The sequence below is a fragment of the Dendronephthya gigantea genome, unplaced genomic scaffold (assembly GCF_004324835.1).
Source record: "Dendronephthya gigantea isolate DGI-Jeju-01 unplaced genomic scaffold, DenGig_1.0 000093F, whole genome shotgun sequence".
NCBI classification, from domain to species: domain Eukaryota; kingdom Metazoa; phylum Cnidaria; class Anthozoa; order Malacalcyonacea; family Nephtheidae; genus Dendronephthya; species Dendronephthya gigantea.
This window is the reverse complement of record NW_021163103.1, coordinates 16,275-31,112: the sequence shown is the minus strand read 5'-3', so window position 1 is coordinate 31,112 and position 14,838 is coordinate 16,275. Positions and strand designations below refer to the sequence as shown.

Sequence of the window (14,838 nt, the reverse complement as noted above, 5' to 3'; positions counted from 1 at the left end):
ATACAGTTCAACCTCCCTTCATGTGATTTTGTCACAAAGCTTTCAGGTTTTGATGCCCGTACGGCTAGTTTCAATACATCAACCCACCGAATTTCATGTAATTTAGTTCCAGCGAAATGGATTTACACGACTGAATTCAACTTGCTTTTCGTAATTTTGCCTTACCTGCGGTAGAGCTGGTAAACATCATCAGACACACAGCCAGACCCAACATTTTATGAAAATTTCAGACGTCTTTATTTCTCAAATGTCAGCAATCTGAAATTAAAATGGAATTGTTGTCGCTATCTATACAAACTTAACTTCCTGGCGGCTGATGCTTTGCCAGAACTTTATAATATACCGTAGTGTCAGGTGGATGGTTGAGTTGCGCACTTTAATTAGAACAATAAAACAATTGTGAGTGCGAAACAGCACAAATTGTCAATTATACGTGCTCCCCACCCCTCGCTGAAATGTTGTACTAATTGTTATTTCTATCAACATCAAGTTATTCATTTTTTAATCAAATTATTCAAATAGATTTAATATGTAGATTTTTTCTGTTTGTAGCATTCCAAACCAAGAGAGTTCACCTTAATAATGCTTAAACCTTACTTTCTCACACTTTAGGCTTTCCAACTGCTGTGCATCGATTGTTATCGGCGTCTATTTGATGTAAACTCATTGTGTCAATTTGCGGTAAACAAAAAAGCAGCCATCGCCATTGCCATTGGCAAACTTGGATGGTTATTATAATTTATAACTTGTCGAGTTTTAATGCCATCATCTTGTTTGTCTTAATTCATGGAAATATTAAGAGAATCAGGTTTTTATTCTGTGTCATATCGAAACATATTTATATTACACAAGAGAAGCAAACATGCTTGGCATAACTACTAGTGGGGGTGCGATTAAATTCTTTGTTCTGTTAAACAATTGCAGCATCGCTTGACTCGTTTTGTCGCTTTCGTAAAACTTTTTCTTAAATTTCGTTTGTTCACATAAAGCAATTTGTCAGCATAATTTGAAATCAGACGACTTTTGTGTGCCTCGGCAGGAGCTTCATAATCATCGGCGTCGCAATAGACCATTCCTCCTGTAAACTAAATTTAAAACTGAAATTAATCAGTACAGCTAAATTAGTGGAAAGTTGGAAAGTTCGGTTGCGAAATTATAAAAAAACAAGTGAAAAAATATCGCCGTGCAAAGTGCAAATTTTGTATAGAAATTATGGATTGCGCGCGAAGGGTTAAGACTTGGTGATAGAGGATGGGTAAAGTTATCGCTTTCCCAAACAGACCTTTATCACAATGATGTCAAACGCAAAAAGCCTGATGTTACACGAGATTTGATTGCAACAACGACAACGAGAATTTAATCTACCTTCGTTAATTTTAATGTTTTACAAAAATGACTATAAATGATGAGCAAATTGAACATGATAATAATTCAGAAACATTAACCTGGCAAAGTTAATAATAAAACCATTATGTCAGGAACCATTTTTACAATGGAAACTGGCAAGAGATGCAGCAAAACTCTTTTCAGAAGTTGCACTTTTGTTCATGGTCGTAATGCAGTTAAACGAATATGAGGGTGTTCAGAGTCGTAGCTATAGATCGCTTATACTAGGAGGACCTGGTGTACATTTATATATTTATATAATAATTAACAGTTATTCTGCGAACTCGAGTCGTATATGAGCCATATACGACGAGAGTGAGTATTATATACACAAACTTTTTCGCCCTTTCGGTGCATTTTGGTGTGCTATTATCAACTAAAGCTCGAATTTCTATTTCACTCAACTTCCCAAATCTTTCAGCCATTTTGTTTACTTTCTCTACTAGACAGATATGAGCTAATATCTGTCTAGTAGCCAACCAATGAAACTGCAGCATACCTCATATCTGGCGCTTGTGTATATAATAACGATGTTTACATATCATAGGAACAATGTTTCTTGTGGCAGAGTACATTGTTTCTGCTCCTGTATATTTCTTAAAAAATGTCTTTTTTAGGGTTGAAATACAAGGCCCTAATCGTACGATACATTGTATGTGCTAGCATTTTATGTAAAAAAATGACTGATTATGTACGGATGGTTTTTATTGGAAATCAACGTTACTAAATATCCAACCAGATCGCAGGAATGCCTCATATGACCTTCCTAGGTTTCAGTTTGTCCTCTCGTGGCGTCACCAACCCTTTGGTACACGGAGCGTCCTTGGTGGTCAGCGGGAGGGCCCCTATTCGATCTCCGAGGGGCGTTTGGTAAAACGAAGGGCGGTGTTTCATTTGAAACAACATAATGTGAATTTGGAGGAGGCTGATCGAAGCTAAGAGAATTTACAAATTTTACTTTAAATATCTATATTAAAATGTAGTTATAAATTAAGGATCATCAGCTATTGACAAACAATGGGGCGGAACAATGAATAATTGAAATAATGGAAGGGAAGAAATGGATTTAGAAAAGAATGTCTGAGATAACGGCTAATTTTCTACGATGAGGTAAAACTGCGATCAAAAGATTGAACATATGGATTGATCGTTCCAATAGGGAGCAGGCTGGCAGCGTCTTCAAACAACTTAGCATCAAATGTGGTATGAAAACTGGCTAAAGTTGTTACGAGAGTCGTTGTTTGACCAAATGTCGAGAAGTGTTTTTGTCTATTTTAGGTAATTGTTATACTACACTTGATGCTAAAATATCGATTAATCACAACATTTACCAGACTTACTGCTATAACCAAAATGTTAAAAACATTGACTCACCTCAAAAGATACCGGGGATCCGGGGTGCGTTGAGATGAGTGTATTTCAGGAATCTCGTAGAAGTTTGGTCGTGACCTTTGATTCCAGTTCCCTACCGTCTTGGGTGTGACCCCAATTTGCTGTTGGTTGTTTAAATTAACCACTGCATCCTTGGACACGTAAAATCCATCATGCAGGTCAGTATCCGGGAGTTCGTAGGCATGACAAGACGCATTCTCGCTAGTGGGTTGGTGTACTGGAGAACTTTCGTAGAATGGTGAAGATATGACTTGGTTTCTACCATACAATCCTGACGAATTCTCTGTAGTGCAGTTACAGTTTTAGTTGTTAGTTTTAAGCCTGAAACTATAGCTACATGAACTCAGTCTTGGAAAGAAGATAAGATAAAACTTTATTTAGACACGCTATAAGCTGATTTCCAAGGAGGGCGTGCAATCTCACTCCACGTTTCCCCAGACGAATGGCTTAACAAGTTAGAGAGGAAATATGCAATTTAGAATATTTATATGAATATGATACGCGGTTTATAATTAAGGCAATATTTAAAGCAATTGTTATTCGTAGACATTATGTAATATAAACCTCTAAAAACAAATCATCATTGAAAACGTTACACTTACCTTGGCCTGGTTTAACAATGTTCATTTGAAAGTCATCAGGGGTTTCATAGAAGTGGTCTGACACATGTTGTTTTGGGGGTCGACTGATCGGCGTTCTTCTTTGATCAAACTGTCCGGGGGGGATGCGGCTGGAAAAATATTGAATTAGGTTTAGTGGGCATGGGTGGATCGGAGAGGAGAAATGTCGTTTTAGCATCAACGGGAAAATTGTCCTATACCGGCGCCCTTCAATTATCTTTTTAAGCCAGGCGCACCGCGCGCACGATCGACGAAATCCTTGCGTCTAAAATAGTACCACAAAATCGCGTCGTGTGCGCCTGGCTTAATTTGGCGAGAGAACATAATCACCTCTTATTCTTGTGACGTCGATACATCCACATAGAAAATACAAGAAAAATCACTGCAATAACAGCGCCAATAGAACCAGCTATTATTGGAGTTTTTGAGGTCGAATTCTCTTGAGTAGAAGCCTCGTTATCACTGACTGGATATACGAGATCTTTTTCTGGTATTTCTTTTGTTAAAGTTTTGAGATTTTGGGTCGTGAAAGCTTCAGGTAGATGTGAGCCTGGTTTTGGATCAAGAAGTAAAAATTCGACTTCTGTCTTCTGGTCTTTTTCTTTCATATTCACAACAATAACATGTTCAGCTTTAAATTCGTACGCTTCACTCTCACGTTTTTTTCGTCTGCAAAAGAATGAATTAATCATTTTAGTTACTATTGTCCAATGACCGCCGAGCCGAGGACTGTTGCTGGAGGCTTGTTTAAGCCCGTGGATAATGTTGAATGAAAATATAGTTGAAGTCACACTACCAAATTAACCAAAGCAAATAAAACATCGACTGTTTTAGTCAGAATTTCCCATATAACCAAATAACTGGACACAGACCAAGTCGAGCTAAAACAGGCTGGATCGACAATCTGACTAATGACAACTTATTTTTTGTAATGCGCATGTACAAATACCTTTTCGTCGTTTGTTCGTAAGAGCATGATACAGTTTTGCAAACCTTCGTCAGGGCCTTAGCGATAATACTGCGAATCTTATCTTTTGAAACCTGAATAGATTAAACATAATTAAAAGAACCTAATTAAACCTAATTAAACCTAATTAAACTTAATTAAACCTAATTAAACCTAGTTTGTTGAATAGAGGACGACTTTACCCAACCCACATTTTTCTTTCAGAAATCAAAAGTTTCTGACAAAAGGTTCTAAAATGTTCCGCAATGTTTTCTTTTACGTACATCTGATATTTTTACACCAAACTCCATTGTAACAACAGAATTACCTAAAAAACAGCAACAATATTAACTGCTTGTGTTTGAGGCTGGGAAGGCGTGACTTCAGCGATTTTGGGAATGTTTAGAATAACTCCGTGCAATGTGATTGGATGGCGCGGAATGATTTTTGAAACGATTTTTTCGTTAACCGAATAATTAAATTCGCCTAGTGAAAAACGGACTTTTTTGAATGAAAAAAAACTTATTTACTGTGTGGCAAGGGAAGAGAGCTTTCTTTTCTTCAAAAAGTCGTGAAACTTGTGTTAAAAAACAACTCTTAATGTGTCCTAGTATCATAACGGGAAATATTTTCAAAATTGTGGGAAAATTGTGAATAAACCTTTAAAAACAAAACCCTGAGATGCACCTTCTTTGAAAATTATACAACATACCATAATCAAAGTAACAATTCTCAGCTCCTGTTGTAGTCGAAGTTTTTGTGGATCCACATTTCTTGCAAGAAGTTTGTCCTGCTGAATCTTGATACTCAGTCACTGGACATGGTTCACATTTCCCATTGACTTTGCTTTTATCGTGGTAACTGCCTCGAGGGCATTTCACTAATAATAGTAAAGATAATAATTATGTCATATTTAGGAAAAATTGTCTTGAAAAGACAATTAATTACTCGTTCACATCAATCAAAAGAACTGAGAAAATCGCAGAAAAAAATCGCAGCATAAATCGCAAGTGTAAACGAACCTGAAAGCCTGCGGCAGGTTGTTCGAGATTAAACGGCGGATAAGTTCAAAATGGAAAACAAAATTATCTCTTTATTGAACAAGTGAGCTGAAATATTTCGATGTAAATAGCTTAATTTTCAATGGAAGTACTTATTTAATGCATAAGATGTATAGGTTTAGTCGTTCACAAGCTCTATGGCTTATCCACCGTTTAAGCTAAACGCCTTTCGAACAACCGACCCGTTCTCACTATGGGCTTATCTCGATAAAAGAGATAACGTAACGATCAATTGTCATCGATCGCGATAATCGTCAATAGGAACGTGATTAATTGTCATGTTAAACCTCGAAAAATCACAATACGTAATTGCGATTATCACGATAAAGTTTAGTTCCCACTGTTGGTTTATCACGACAAAGGCGACAATGATAAAAGTTTTGTGACGAACGCGATTATTCGAGATGACGTCATACTAGCGATTAAAGCTAATTTCGCGATAAAATATCAAAACTTTTTTAAACACGTTCCCATTGGCGATCATCGCGATAACAATTAATCGTTATCTTTTTCATCGCGATAAGTCCAAAGTGAGAACCAGGCTTAAATTAAGGTTGACATTAATTGATTTACGTTAAAACGAAGTAAAATTTGACAAGCATTTACCACAACTGTCTTTGCCTAATGGAAATACTATCGAACCATCAGGACAGTATGGGGATTGAACCCCTTTGATTGTTGATTCTAAAAAGTTGTTTAAAATCGGTCAGTTGTGACATGTTAGTTGTGATATGTTAATAGTTACATCAGTTAGTTCAAGAACTTACTGTAGCATGTCGGAGGACTATTCACGTCTGCAAGTCTGACATATGTCCCAGCGTTGTTTCCTCTTATCCACTGCTTCTCATAACATTGTAACTTCAAGAAATCGTTGAAAACTGCATTATATCCACTTTTACATTTGACTTCACACTGCACGGAATTATCCTTGTCTTCTTGACATTGCATTGTGCTCGAGCGGGTGAAAGATTCCGAACTTAAATTGAGGTCATCACAGCCTATATGGTATTAAATTATATTACGATATTTCATTATCGATTAATATTTCTTCTTTTCACACCCTAAGTCTGTACGTTTCTCTGAGTTGCTTCTCATGACCTTAAAAGAATACAGATATAAAGCTGATTCCGAAAATGAAAAGGGTAATCCACCTTATAACGAGCTAATTTCGCAAGCCGTGAAGGACCCTGGTTCCGATAATACCTGAAAGACTTTTCCCCGCTAATCTTGTTGACAAACAAAAATATATAATGTTGGGCCTTGCTTACCACAAGCTTCGTCTTTGATAACGGCGATCTTTCTTTGTTTATCGCATTGTTTATTTTGTAATTCGCATTTATTTTTGTACGTCCGTCCATCTGAGCCACAAACAGGAGTGTTACTATCTGCGCATGTGAACTTGCATTCACATTTTGCTTTGCCACCAACAATTTCACATTGCGCTCCAAAACCACATTTCACTGTGCTGCAGTCGACTAAAAGACAGGAACGAGAAATGAATTTTTAATGTGGTAAAATAATTAGGAAACATTAGAGAAAGAGAAGAGAAAAAGTTTTTTGCAGCCATGCTTCGTATACAGGAAGATTTAGGCGTGAGCTTATGGGACTTTTTCATTAAGCTTTGCACCCACACAGACACACATGTGCAAAAGAATTCTGTACTTTAGCTAGGGTAAATAAATCATAAACTTACGGCGCAGTGAGTGCACATACTTTTCAATATAGTCAATACTTTTCAAATTAAGAAAAGCGTTCGAGTGGGAATCGTCCTTTCACTTCAGTCTAAAATACAAAACAAATGAACATACCACATTTTCCTCCTTTTAAAATAGTGATAATATTCTTTTCATTGCACGCAGTTTCATTCATCTTGCATTTGTTTTCATAGTTCTTTCCATCAGAGCCACAAACAGGATCTAAAGTATCACTGCATGACAAATCACAAGAGCACTCCGCTTTTCCGTTTCTTACTCTGCATATTGCTCCGTGAGTACACTTCTTCCTGGCGCAACTCTCACCTGAAAGAGATGATAGTATACCTTGATCTTTTTTCGCAACTCTGAAATTCTGACTTAATTTATTTAGGGAAGAATTTGAAGGTTAGTAATTCTCAGGTTAAGTAAGTAAATAATGTTCATAATACGCGCCATGTAGCCCGCGTTGCGAAACGCGTGAAGTAATGTTGCGTGAAATGCAATTTCAATTCCTTTTCAATAATTGATCTCTATGTCTACTAATTAGATTGCAATCTTTCGAAACGGATTCCTGAATTTTCCGTTCCCATTCTATCCAGTTAAACTACAGAGGCAGGTTGCAGTGCTGCAAACCTGTGTTATCATTCCAAATATTAATGTGAATAAAAAGTGAAATACCTTTTTCACATTTTCCTTTTTTCATGACTGTGATTGTTTTACTTGACGTGCAAACGGTGACATTTAAAAGACATTCATTGTTATAGTCCTGACCGTCCGACCCGCAAACAGGGTCAGAATACTGCGGACAGGAAGTACTGCAGGCACACAGGTGTGAAGATTTTGTTGTTTGGTCCAAAAGACATTTTGCGCCGTAAGTACACGTGACACCACTGCACACGTCTGAAGAAAATTGAAGACGTCTTAGAATAAACATCTTTGACTGAGTTGATCTAAAATAAGATACTTACTAACAACAGTAACACTAAAAGTACAGGTTGCGGTTAATCCAGCATCGTCTGTTGCAGTATATTTGATCACTGTTGTACCAATATGAAAGAAGGAGTCAGAGGGAAAGCCTGAACTGTGAACAGAAGGTGGTTTGGCATTATCTGTAGCTGTTGGTTCTTTGAAGGAAGAAGGCAGGCGAATGCTGTCGTCATTATCTGTGTATAGTTGAATGTTGGACGGACAGGTTGAGCCAAATGACGGGGGTTCACGATCTATAAAAGAATATTGAAGAGGACACTTACTAAGAACACAATTTTTAGAATAAGTTTAGTGCCCGTTATTACAACGCTGGACAATGTCAGAGATATACAAAGTATCCAGTAGATTTTAAAAATATACACTGAGCTAACCTTCGACTGTTATATAGAAAGAGCATTGAACATATCCTCCATTTTTGTCTGTCGCACTGAGGCGAATCGAATGCCTCCCAATATTGAGATTAGCCGGAGGGGTGTAGTAACTTGGATAGATTTGAACAGGGAGACTTGTCCCATCCTTGTCTGTTGCCATGGGAACTTTCCAATTAACAGTTGCATAATCTTTTCCTTGGTTTGTTGGAAACGTTGTGTCATTTGGACAATGCATACGTGGAGGTTGGGGTATAGCTAAAATTAAAGAGTTCTAATAATCAAGTCAGTTTTTAGGAAAACAAAGTCAGTTATTATTTCATGTATATCATTGTTTTCTGACTCAGAAAAATAGAAATACACTACGTTTGGCCAACAACAGATCTTAGGGGCTGTTTACATGAGCCCGGTTACCCGAGATACAACGAAGCGTGAGATGATTTTGAGGTAATGAAATAAGTCTTTATGACAACAAACAAGCACATGCTATTGTTGTGGTGATTATACGACAGCCAAGATCATGTTATCTGCTCATCTTAATACCTCAAAATCACGTGTCGGAACAACATTTGTATTGGGGGAACTGCAATATGAGACCACGCTCATTCGGAAACTTCCCCTCTGCCTATCACTAAGTTTAATTTGAAACCTTACGCCTGTATTCTAAAAGCTCATTCAACGAAGTTGGCGAACGTTATCTTCTCAAAACTTTTTCATAAAGAGGCATTTCCATGCACTTGAATAAGAGCTTCATTTTTTCAGTGTTTTGCCTGGAATGTTTCTAATCATCAAGAAAAAGCTTTCTCATTGATCAGTAATAATAGAATTTGTATTGTCATACTCAAGTATGTGCATGAGCTTTTTCAATATAGGCATCTTAAATAGGTCTTAAATTCCAAGATAAAAGTACAACAAGTTAAATGGTTTTCTATTGCCTTTAGATTTAGCGCCATTTTCTTAGCCTTTACTTACAAAACTAGCACAGTGCATGTAAAAATTCACGGCATGTGAAAATTATTGGGGTTTATGTATTCGTAGCAGAACAACAAGAGAGAGTAATTAAGAATTGATGCCAATCTAGAAGTGGGCAATACACGCAGTCACCAATATTATTCAGTTGTCAAAAATGTCTTGGAGTATGTCTGCATGTATATAAAGTTTATGCACTTACGTTGACATGTTGGTGCTTCATCAATCCATTCACCACTAATGCATTTACTAAAACTATAACCAACTAAGCCATATCCTGGATCACATGAGAAATTACACTCTTTATATTCAGGAACTTGTCCATCTACAGTCTCACAGGTCACTGCGCCATTTTCTGGTGCTGGGTGCAGCTTGCAAGCTATGAAGTTTATTATAACTCTTCAGAGTAAATTAAAAAATGCTAAAGAAGCTAGATCGCGTGATTCAGAATAAAAACAATAAATAAAAAGAAATGCTTTTACAATAACAAAAGCATTTTCCGCACAAATTACTGCTTACGTCTAGCAGGCGGAGTTGGTGGTCTTATTGGAGGTCTTGTAGAGGCAACACACTTAGATTGAGTTTCGTTATAATAATAACCATTTTTACAACCACATTTGTGTCCACCAGGAATCCCGAAACACAGCTGGTCACAACCACCGTTGTTTGTCTGGCATGGATGAGCGGCTGGATAAATTAAATGATCGTTGTTTAAGAGATTTGAGATAGTAAATTATGATAATCGTCAGTGACAAATCGCTGTAACAAATAATCACAATTTCCCAAGTCAAGGCTGTCACCTGCACTTCTTCACTGTATTGGCGTTCAGGAGGTGAAAAACCTTGACTTGGAAGTCATCAAAAATGGTCCTAACTGGATCTTATCATTGCGATCACGTGCGATGACTGCAATGGGTCATGGGTGTGGCTGCAAAAGTAGCGCACATACCTATTGTTGCTGGTGTTGCACACTTCGAGTCACAACATTTATCATTACTCGGGCAATCTGAGTCACTGACGCACGACGTTCCTTTGCCTCCACCATAAGGACAGCGTCCAGCTTTTACATCTGAAAAATCGCAAAATAGAAAATTGCCCGTCGTCAACTAGTATTTACCACCTAATAAGTTATATATTAAACTCCGAGCAGATTATATCACATTATCACATGTATAGATATTAAAAATTAAGCAAAAGGAAAGTTGGGAGGAGGACTAAATCCTCTCTAACTATGTCAGCTGTAGGGTATAAGTAAGTTCGAGAGCTTGTACTACACGTTAACGATGTGAAATAGATCGAGGTTTTAAAATTGTTGAGATAACAATACATTGTAAACAAACCTTGGACACACTCTCGAACCCTGAAACTGCTGTAATAACCATAACCACAGCCCCACAAGTATCTTTCTTTCACAGCACACGACATCCAGTCATTGCACGGGCATCGCCACGTGTAACCCACGATATCTCGACAATTCAACCCACATTTTGAGTTCTCTCGCACATGTGAGTATCCTGGCGGACATGATGGAGGTGCATTGATAACAGGACATGATAGAGATGAGATGCAGGTGAAATTGCTGCCACGTTGTGGGAACGAAAATGTGTAGTGTAGTCGTTTTTCTGAAAAATAAACATTCAACTGTTTTTCTAAAACGAGAAGATTCTGCAGGTGATTATCAAAGTCAAATTAAGTTGTGATAGCGCAATGTGAGGAGTGACTTAGTTTAATCAACTACTGATCAAGTACCGTAATAATTTATTATATTGCGTGTTTATATAGTAAAAGAGAGAGCTCTCTGTGTTGCCTTTGATCGTCATACAAGAATAATATGCATGATGACTGTATAAGTAATAGCCTCGCTATAGTTACCCCGTCCCGTGTTTTATTATAGCGCTAATTTATGAAATAACTATACTTATAATTATATAGAGACCCATATAAAGATTATAAATGGTATGATAAAACACATTTACGGGTAACCTATGATTACACTAGGCCGTCCTACATATGTCCTACATACGTCTTAAATACGTCCTACATATGTCCTACATACGTCTTAAATATGTCCTACATATGTCCTACATATGTCCTACATATGTCCTACATATGTACGTCCTACATATGTCCCACTGTCCTTACATATGTCATACGCATGTCCTACACATGTCCTTCATATGTCCTACATTATGTCCTACATATGTCCTACAAACACTTACGTTGTTTCGGTATGGAACTATACGCATGTATATCCATTGGCAGGCTCAGGTTACTCGCCATTTTTACTATGTTTGCTCCGGTGTTCACGTCACCACGATATACCGAGTCAGTATTCCAGTCTGTCCAGTACAGATGATCATTTAACATCGTCAGACCATAGGGGTGGTTCACTTCGGTTTTAAGTCCAAAGAGGAAACTGCCTGAAAATCATTGTATTGAAATATCAATGATAATTAATCACAAAAAGAGAAAGAGAAAAAGCCCCCGACAAATTAAAACGTGTCAAATTAAATTTACCCAATAATATTTTCTGGTTCAAGATAACCTTTCGTTCGAGCGTGTCGAGGTCCATTGCTTCAATATTTTCTTCAAAAACATCGACCCAATACAACTTATTATAAACATGATCAATGGTGAGACCATTTGGCCAGGGAACAGTGTGGTTTACCAGGTCCATTCTGTTTTCTCCGTTCATGTAGGCACGCTCGATTCTTGGGAACTTTCCCCAATCAGTCCAGTACATATAACTGAAGAAATGGGTAGTTGCTTGCAATTGAAATTTAAAAGTAGTAGATAATTCCATCAAAAATGCTGCTGTTCATGTATGTATTGAAGTTCAGGTGGTGCAGGTTTATACGTCACTCATTTTTTAATTACAGCCCAGTTTAAATTACAAAAAAGGAAATAAGAAAATAAAATGCTGAAGTGATAATCCGACTCATTCAAATCCAAGGTAACATACGTTCATTTTTTTTAGAATTTAGAACTTACCCATCAATTGGATCCACAATAATATCCCGTGGTCTATCTAAATTCCACCGGACTAAAGTCCTCCTAAACGAACCATCCAGCTTAGAAGTTTCAACAGTATTGTTTGTTGTGCTGGTCCAATATAACTGGCGACCAGCAGGATCTATGGTCAGACCATCTGCCGCACCAAAATCATTGATCAACACCTCGAATCCTGTTCCATTTCTGAATGCTCTACAGATGATTTGAAGGATTTCATCCGTCCAGTACACACGATCTTCAACCCAGTCATAATCCAACGCCACGGGGCTCAACATTTTGGTGTTTTCATCAAATGGAATTGCAGTTGGTTTTACATCAACGCTGTCCAATGAAATTTGGTAGATCTTGCCTGTGCCATAGTCAGCAAACATCACAAATTCTTTAAAACATTTCAAAGAGTGCATGGTTTGAGTACAGTATTGGTATGGTATGGGTATAGTATGATAATTGTTTGGTTTTAGTGTGGTATATATGGTTTTAGTGTGGTATATATAGATACAACTTGTATATCGTTAAGCTCAATAAGCTGATATAATTCTTCTCACTGGTAGCGTTAGCTATGAAAAAAACCTTCAAATATTCATGTATTTTTTAGATTTAAAATGATTTTTCCAAGAAAAGATTTCACGGAAAGTAACGATCGGAACTGTCGGTCATCTTAAATCTGTTAAACCTTAACGGTCAAACGTTATATTTACAGAAATATAACTCCAGTTTAATAACGTGCATTTTTGCAGCTGTTGACGTCAGTAAGTCTGAGCGCATGATTTTGAACAACTCGTGTTTATGTTGTTTTTATCTATATCTTGGAATACTCAATATGTTATTTTTGGTATAATTACTTGCTTCTAAGTTCCCGAATGTACGCGTGGATTTGTATTACTGCATGGAAAAATTAAAGATGAAAGGTTTCTCGATGTTTCTGGTCAAATGACACAAGGATAATAATGATCTTATTAGATTACGGCCATTTAAACGTGGGGAAATAAGTCGCGACCTAAATAAGACCGACGCGACCTCGTCGTATAATAAACCGATACAAAATGTTTGTTCGCGTCTTACACAAGACGTGTCTATAATCTGGTTCGCGTATAAACGGACAGCTCGTGTCTTACTCAAGTCGCGACTTAATCAAACAGTAGCGTAGCCAGCCTGACCATTTGTTCCGCTATGCTAATATTCTGGTGATCATTGAATGTAAAAACAATAAATTTCAAAATAAATGAATAATCATAACAACTCGAAATTTACATAGTATTACGCTGAACTATAGTTAGCGTTCCAGTTTTTTACCAGTTAACTGGTAGCATCGTAATTGAGCTATGGAAATAGTTCAAACTGCATGTATATAGCTTGACTATGGGGAATTTCACGACTTTGATACGACAATAAAATCGAAGTAAATATCATTGCAAAATTATCGGGGGTTTTCCAAAGCTTATATCTTGAGTTGACGTACGTTTTACATTTGTCAGGGGACAAATGTAAGGGTGAAAATATGGGGTGTCCTAGTTACTTCCGTCGTCACATATTTCATTCGACCAACTGTATTCTGCCTGGGTCTGAGTTGTTATATATATACTATTATTGCTGATGAAATTTGAGATAATACATAATTCGTCCAAAGTAACCGAAACATATTTAAATTCAATGCCATTGTTTTAATCCATGATTTTGAAAACGTTACAAGACAGTTAAAAAAACACAGTTGTTGCAACCTCCCTTCATGTGATTTTGTCACAAAGCTTTCAGATTTTGATGCCCGTACTAGTTTCAATATATCAACCCACCAAATTTCATGTAATTTAGTTCCAGCGAAATGGATTTACACGACTGAATACAACTTGCTTTTCATAATTTTGCCTTACCTGCGGTAGAGCTGGTAAACATCATCAGACACACAGCCAGACCCAACATTTTATGAAAATTTCAAACGTCTTTATTTCTCAAATGTCAGCAATCTGAAATTGAAATAGAATTGTTGTCGCTATCTATACAAAAAATCAGTATTATACAACTTACTGCTGGCTGGTGCTTTGCCAGAACTTTAAAATATACTGTAGTGTCAGGTGGATGGTTGAGTTGCGTACCTTAATTACAACAATAAAATGGTTGTGAAAGCGAAACAGCACAAATTTGCAATTATACGTGCTCCCCACCCATCTGCCACCCCCCGCTGAAATATTGTACTAATTGTTATTTCCATCAACATCAAGTTATTCATTTTTTTAAATCAAATTATTCAAATACATTTAATATGTAGATTTTTTCCGTTTGTAGCATTCCAAACCAAGAGAGCTCACCTTAATAATGCTTAAACTTTACTTTCTCACACTTTACTTTCCAAATGCTGTGCGTCGATTGTTATCGGCGTCTATTTGATGAAAACTCATTGTGTCAATTT

At 37.0% G+C, this 14,838-nt stretch overlaps 1 protein-coding gene across 1 annotated transcript in view; it reads right to left on the bottom strand.

Moving 5' to 3' along the window:
* LOC114533678 overlaps window positions 1-14,530 on the bottom strand; it is a 38,351-nt gene extending 23,821 nt beyond the window's left edge. The window contains exons 1-3 of the mRNA XM_028555271.1: window positions 14,457-14,530; window positions 14,303-14,395; window positions 12,414-12,813 (exon numbers count right to left, since the gene is read on the bottom strand). Coding sequence (XP_028411072.1) covers window positions 12,414-12,813; window positions 14,303-14,351 — 449 coding nt within the window. The 5' untranslated portion in view covers window positions 14,352-14,395; window positions 14,457-14,530. The remainder of the gene's footprint in view (window positions 1-12,413; window positions 12,814-14,302; window positions 14,396-14,456) is intronic.
* Window positions 14,531-14,838: the final 308 nt, after the last annotated feature.